An 8,030-nucleotide genomic window follows, 5' to 3' on the forward strand; every position below is an offset into this window, starting at 1 on the left:
GAAATCAATTATATAGCTATAATGAAGAGCTATTGATGAATGAAGTGCAATTGACATCCCAGAAACAACTCTTCACATAGTCTACTAAGAGTATGAAGAACACAGAAAAGAGAAAGTGTGGATATTACTCAAAAAATGAAAAGTAGAATAACTATGATCCGCCATACCACTTTGGGCATTTATCCAAACAATTGTAAGTCAGGACATAATAAAGGCACCTGCACATCCATGCACATTGCTGTTCTATTCACCATAGCCAAGCTATGGTAGCCCCAAATTTTCCAATCGATGAGTGGATCAAGATAATTATTCACATGCCACATTCAAGCAACAAAAATAAAATTTATGGTAAAGTGTATCCAATTTAGAAGACTGCACATAACAAAGAGTAACAACCAGCTTGAAAAGGCAAGTGATAAAAGAAATTATTTGCAAGATATCTACTACAGAATTAATGTGAAAAATAAATGAGGATCCTATCACATAATAGCTGAATAGCTAATATATAAATGGACAACAAACTTGAGTATCTTCTTATTCAAAGAAACATAAAGCCAACATGCATATGAAAAGGTCATCACCATTATAAGTCATCTAGAAAATGCAAGTCAAAAGCATTTTATACAGAGGCAAAAGAATATTCACTCAGTAAACATCAGCGGTAGAGCTTTATTACACAACAGTTTAAATATATGAGCTAAGCAACTATACTACAGTTTTAAATTGGAAAATAATTGGGGCATATTCCCCTCAGAGGCTTTCCTGTGGGATTCCACATAGTTGAATCAGTAGATACAAACAATTTAAATTAGCCATATTTACACTGTACTGAAACCCTCACATTCTGATCCTGAGGCAAGAGAAAACTTACAATAAATAGCAGGATATTCTGGGTGCTACCACTGAAAGTTTCAAAGATCTCTTGGCTATTTTTGTGCTACAGATTTTCACTAATACTACTTCTTGCCTATTACACACACTAATTACATCTCTACCATTTCATTTACTCAGAGGTCTGCCTAGAATTAAATGCCGAATGTTCCTAGAAGATACAAGAAAATATAAATATAGAAGACATAAGAAAAATATAAAATATTGAATGTAAATATCTATAAGTACATAAGAAGGCTCTTTTGAGAGTGTGTATCATCATTTTTCCTGATGGATGCAGTTACTTCAAATTAAAGACAATCTCTTACATAGATATCAACAGAAGGTAAGGAAACTTTTGATATGTTTAATTATCTGGATCTTTATATTCTGATATTATGACAAATGATATCTACTAGCTCTATATTAAAATTTTATATTCCCTTAATCATTTTGTATTACTTCTTCATAGTTTTAGTATTTTAAGAATTTCTGAAAAATCACTCATCAAGGATTTGTTTTAATCTAATAGGGCAGGAGAGGGAATTTCATTGCCCAATAACAGAGTACAGTAGGGGACAGGGAAAAAATGGCAATGAGGGAAAAGACAAGCAACAGAGTTTGGACTGAATATTAGGTAGGTTACTATTAGGTAAATAACATTCTGTGCCACAAAGTTCATTTCTGCAGCAAATGTTCAAACAATGGCTGAAATTATAATCTCTTCCCTTTGGTAAACTCAGGGATTCATTGCAAAGGTCAAGCTATTTGAATTTTTCTACCTTTTATTCAAGTTGGATTTATATATTTACGTTTATGTATATTCCAGAAGTTCATCCCATATTATACAATCTTCAAGAATCATAGTAGTTTTCTTTCCATACCTGTGAATTGTTTGGTGTAATAATATTGCCTTAGGAACTAGAGTCCAAATTTTTTGTTCAGTATCTACTCAACATTTTTTCTAAAAATAAATTCAGCTGAAACATTTTATTTACTTGAAAATAAATTAAGCCCAACTGTAATCTACAACTTTGATTGCAATGACGTTGTGTTAGTTTTTCAAACTATCATAGAATTCAAAAATATTTTAATTTTCTAAAGCAAATGTGCCACACTGAAAAGCATGAAAAACATTCATTGACTATTATCATGAGAATATCAAGTCTAGTTTAACAACTTCATAATTCCAATTACTTCCTATATTTTCACAATTTTCCTTAACCGAATCAAACTTGTAAACAGTATTAAAATTAAAATTTACATGCCCTAGGGAACTGGATTAAATCATTCTAGACACTGGTTTAAAGATCTAGGACTGTGATTCTATTTCAGTAGTATATACTGATCTGAAACATCCAGTGTTTGGATGTCTAAAGAAATGTCTTACATCACTGGCCATAAAGGAAATGCAAATCAAAACAACATTGAGATTCCATCTCACCCCAGCAAGAATGTCATATATCAAGAAAACTAAGAATAACAATTGTTGGAGGGGATGTGGCCAAAAGGGAACCCTACTTCATTGTTGGTGGGAATGTAAACTGGTTCAGCCACTCTGGCAAGCAGTATGGAGATTCCTCAGAAGGCTCAATATAGAACTCCCCTATGACCCAGCAGCCCCACTGTTGGGTATCTATCCAAAAGCCCACAAACAAAATCACAGTAATGCCACCAGCACAACAATGTTCATCGCAGCACAATTTGTCATAGCGAGAATCTGGAACCAACCCAGATGCCCCTCCATAGATGAATGGATCAGGAAAATGTGGTACATATACACAATGGAATTTTATGCCTCTATCAGAAAGAATGGCATTGCCCCATTTGTAAGGAAATGGAAGGACTTGGAAAAAGTTATACTAAGTGAAGTGAGCCAGACCCAAAGAAACATGGACTCTATGGTCTCCTTTATTGGGAATAATTAGTACAGATTTAGGCAAGCCATAGCAGAGCATCACAAGGCCCAATAGCTATACCCTTATGAACACATAAGATGATGCTAAGTGAAATGAACTCCATGTTATGGAAACAATTGTTATATCACAGTTGTAACTACTTTCAACGTCCTATGTGTATCTGTAGCTTCTATTATTGATGATGTGCTTGTATCATCTTCCTGTGGTTGTACCTACACTATCTCTGTAATCTTATCTGAGTATATTGGAAACCGTGTTTACTGGTATTGGAAGTAGGAAATTCAAAGGTAATACCAAATTTGAGAGACACAGGGTAAAAAAGGAGAAATAACTACAAAAGCAATACTTGCAAAACTGTTTGGTGTAAGTGAACTGAACACCTGGGGGGGGGAGGGAAAGGGGGGGGAGGGAGGGGGGCATGAGGGATGAGGTAACAAGCAGTACAAGAAATGTATCCAATGCCTAACGTATGAAACTGTAACCTCTGTGTGCATCAGTTTGATAATAAAAATTTGAAAAAAAAAAGAAATGTCTTAAGCCGTTCACTTCGCATTTTAATGAGATTTACTTTGAAAGGAGTGGTGTTTGGTGATACATGAAAGAGTTGATATGATGATGTGAGAGTAGCCTGAGTTCAGTTACTGCATACATCTTTATCTTCCACCTAATACAACTACGAATAGCAAGATCATTTGATCGCTTTTTTAAATTTAATTTTGTCAGGGTGATGTACAGAGGTTTACAGTTACAAAAGCAAGGTATTGAGTACATTTCATGCCAAACCTTTTATCCCCTCCCTTTTTAATGTCACTCTACCCATCTTCTTCGTGGAAACCACACAGTGCCATGTATACGTGTACATAGTATGTACACGCCTATACGTACCCTATATGTATGCAAATGTAGTCATTATTCATAGACATTAGTACATACCTCTGTATATTTTTAATATGACTGTCATTTAAAATTTTTCAATAGTGCCCTCAATTTCAACATGAAGAACGTCACTGAAGTTACTCTGTTCATATTGAAAGGCTTCACAGACAATGCTCAGCTGAAGGTTATCTTCTTCTTCCTGTTTCTGCTCATTTACCTTTTCACGCTTGTGGGGAATTTAGGGCTGATTATATTAGTCATTGGTGATTCCCGACTCCATACCCCTATGTACTATTTCCTGAGCGTCTTATCTTCCATAGATGCCTTCTACTCTTCCCTCATCACCCCAAATATGTTAGCAGATTTCATGTCAAAGAAGAAAGTCATTTCTCTGTCTGGCTGCGCGGCACAGCTGTTTCTTGCTGTGACGTGTGGGACCACAGAATGTTTTCTGTTGGCCGCCATGGCTTATGATCGCTACGTAGCCATCTACAACCCTCTTCTCTACACAGCAAGCATGTCCCCCAGAGTCTACGTGCCCCTCATCGTTGCTTCCTTTGTCGCTGGGTTTATCCATGCCACAATACACACAGTGGCCACTTTTAACCTGTCTTTCTGTGGCTCCAATGAAATCAGGCATGTCTTCTGTGATATCCCAGCTCTCCTGGCAATTTCTTGTTCTGACACTCACATTAACCAGCTTCTCCTCTTCTACTGCGCGGGGTCTATTGAGCTTGTCACCATCCTGATTGTCCTGGTCTCCTATGGCTTCATTCTGGCTGCGATCCTGAAGATTCGTTCTGCAGAAGGGAAGCGAAAGGTCTTCTCTACCTGCGGCTCTCACCTGACTGTAGTGTCTGTTTTCCACGGCACAGCTGTGTTCACCTATGTCAGACCGAGTTCTGACTACGCCATGGAGCACGACATGGTGGTGTCGATGTTCTACACCATTGTGATCTCCATGCTGAACCCTGTCATCTATAGCCTGAGGAACAGGGATGTAAAGGCAGCCATGCAAAGAGTGCTCGGGAAAAACCAGTTCATGAAGAAGATGTGCTTCTCCTATTAAAAGAAAACACATTGGATGGAACTAGGGCTCCGTATGTCACAATCTATAAGATGAGGAAAACATCAGTTTAAATACATTGTGTGATTCTCTTCTGTGCCTATATTTTAAAATGAAATCATGGGCCTCATTGTCTTCTCCGTGGTTTCATTTTCCAAAGATCTACAGCATCCCTATCTTTTTTTTTTTTTACAATGTTCATGATAACATACACACACCTCTACATGTGCTGATAGTAACTGAAATATGTAACACATATACATGTGCCCCTGTGGTGTAATAATTAGTGTTACAATATATCTTGTTCTATTCTATGATTCTATGCTAATCATATTTTATTTGACTCCCATGGTTTATGTTTTAAATAATTTTATAGTTTCACCTGATTTGAATAGAATACATTATGCAAGGGATTTTTTAAAAAAATAAATACTGTTTACATGAATAATTTCCATAAGCCCTAACCATTTTCCACAGCGTCATTGTGAGTTCATTCCAACTCAGTCACAGCCTGTGGTTGGCACTAATGATAATATGCTTACACTCCTAAGGATTGCAATTGGGCTTTTTCATGAAGGTGAATTGTTGTGTGCTTTTATTACACTCTCCTAACAAGAACAAAACCCATTGTTAGCTCCTCCTAGGTGAGGATACAATCTTCATCAATATACCAAGTATTCTAAGATGCTCATAAAATTTAAAATTTTATTGAGACAAAGGAAAGGAAACATTTCCACTCTGCTGAAGGACTTAATCAGTTACGGACATTTAGAAAAATACATTGGAAATATTTCACGAGTTTGCATAATTAACAAAATCAGGGAATAATGTCTAGCTAAATATGTTAATATTATTTGAGCCCCAGAGCATCCATTGTGAGAAAAAAATAAATTTACAGAATTAGACTTCTGTAGTAGAATCATACAAACTTATTAAAAATGCTTATCATCTACTTTGTTGAGAACAAATTTCTTTCACCATAATGCATGACAGTTAGCCAATGTAATTAAATAAATATGCATTTTCAAAATATTGTCAGTTGCCAAAACTCTTCCATAATATTTATGGCCATATAATATACAAGATATTGACATATCCCAGTACATTATCTGGAATACATATTATATACACAAATATTATAATGTATCAAATACTTGAGATATATTGATATTCAATCTTATTAAATCAGAAAGTGATATTGTGGGCACTCTGAGCTGAAAGTTGGAGCCAATGGGGTGTTGCTAGTAAACAGACATGAAGTCTCAACTATGAAGAATCAATGTTCTAGATTTCTGTGGTAAACTTTATACTTACATTTACAATTCTGCACTGCACATTGGAATTGTTCACAGTGCAGATATTATATTTATAAAACACAAGGAAATATTTTAAGAGAAAATATTTCTAACACACATTGAAAGGTGTGGTTCTTAAAACCACTGTACTAATTCAAAGCAGTCAAGCAACACTGGTTACTTTTATTATAAATCTTTTACAAGATTTCTTTCCAAGAAATATCAGAAGTCAAAAATGTACAGGAAAGCCAGTATGGTTAAGATACTCTAATAACTGCTACACTGGGGATTGACGCCGAAGAATTGCAACTTTAAGACAAGAATTGGAGAAATTTAGTGAGAATGTATCTCCCAACAAAAATAAACTCACAAGACAGAGTACCTGCCTAGTAAGCATGAGACTATGGATTCAAACCCCAGTACAAGAAAAGAAGTTCTTACTTTACAAAATTTTTAAAAATCAAAATGAAGAGACAAAGGGTAAAATACAAACTAATATTTATAAGACGATATGCTGTAAACCAACTGTACAACTCGGAGGGTTGGGCAAGGGATAGAATTGGTTAGGGGGAAAAAGGAGAAAATGAGGGAGGAGGTAACATCTTCCGTAAGAAATGTACTCACTGCCTTACTTATGAAACTAACCCCACTGTACGTCACTTTGACAATAAATTAATTAAAAAACTTTAAAAGTAAAATAAAAATATGAGAAAAAATGGACACCTGCTACTTTGTAAAAGGATGAAATAATCCAGCAGTGATATTCAGTATACAACATGTTGAAAATAAATTACACAACTTGGGGGAAGGGGGTCAGGAGGGGAATAAATGGTCGAAAGTGAGGGTAGAGTAGAATTATACATCCTTCTATTTTGTATCAGTTGTCAAGCTAATAATTTATCTTTATTGTATGAAATATGCACTATAAGTTAATTAAAGCCATAATTTATCATCTACATGTATGGTGGAATATAATAGACATATGATATATTAATATACCCATATAATACATGCTAATTATATACAGATATGTTTTATACCTATATACATATTATTTGTGTTATACATACATGTACATAATATACATTAGACATTAAATGTATTATATCCCAATTCATATGTAAAATGTTTAATACATCCATGTATATTACATACATCTATATTAAATGCAGAAATAATATGTTGTATACATGTGTTTTATTCAATACATATACTATGTTATTCAACATAACCATTTAAAAAAGTCCTAGGCAATCTTCACATTTTACTCATTGTGAAATTTGGAGAGGGGCCTTGCATAATGTATATACTATTTTTCAGTTGTCTTTCTTTCCCTCTGGAATCAAATTTACCTGGAAAACTTATTTCTGTGCTCAGGGACTTGGGTCCACAACAAATCAGCATGAAGCTCTTCAGGGACATGAGCACATAAAACCCGTCCCCTTGCTTTGTGCAGCTGCCTCAATGGTGCACCTCAGCAGACCTCTGTATGTACAGGTAGGCTACAGAAGATACTTTTTCTTATGTCTATGTCTAAATGTAAACTGTAAGTCTATATGAATGTTTTTCTTTTCAAATCAAACTCTGGACTACAAGCCTGTGCCTTCCTTTCTTGTGACTCAAGTATCTACTGACAGTGTGTGGCAAGGATGGCGATGATGATGGGGAAGTTGACTTCGCCCAGCGTCCCTGTTGATAAATGAGACAGATGTATTTCTCACTGTAGCCCACCATAGAATGTAAAAGGATATTCTTTTTCTGGTTTGGAACTGATGAAAGTCTTAGCAGAGGCTTTACCCTCAGAAAGGAAGTTTCTCAAATGACTCTGAAATGCTTGCTTTGAGGTTTCTGAGAAAGGCTCATAAAGTCACTTAAAATGAATAACAAATGAGAATTTTTAAAATTTATTTTTGCATTATTCAGGGTGAAAAACTATAAGTTGAAAGTATTACTGCAGTTGTGAGTCTTTATTTATTTGGTAAACTCTCAAATTTATATTAAAAG

The 8,030-nt window shown here is 35.1% G+C and overlaps 1 protein-coding gene across 1 annotated transcript; it reads left to right on the forward strand.

Moving 5' to 3' along the window:
- Positions 1-3,756: 3,756 nt before the first annotated feature.
- On the forward strand, positions 3,757-4,734 carry LOC125361947 (olfactory receptor 1086-like). The gene has a single exon (XM_048360583.1). The coding sequence runs from the start codon at positions 3,784-3,786 to the stop codon at positions 4,732-4,734; it is 951 nt and encodes a 316-aa protein (XP_048216540.1). The 5' UTR covers positions 3,757-3,783.
- Positions 4,735-8,030: the final 3,296 nt, after the last annotated feature.

The sequence above is a fragment of the Perognathus longimembris genome, chromosome 13 (assembly GCF_023159225.1).
Source record: "Perognathus longimembris pacificus isolate PPM17 chromosome 13, ASM2315922v1, whole genome shotgun sequence".
Lineage (NCBI taxonomy): Eukaryota > Metazoa > Chordata > Mammalia > Rodentia > Heteromyidae > Perognathus > Perognathus longimembris.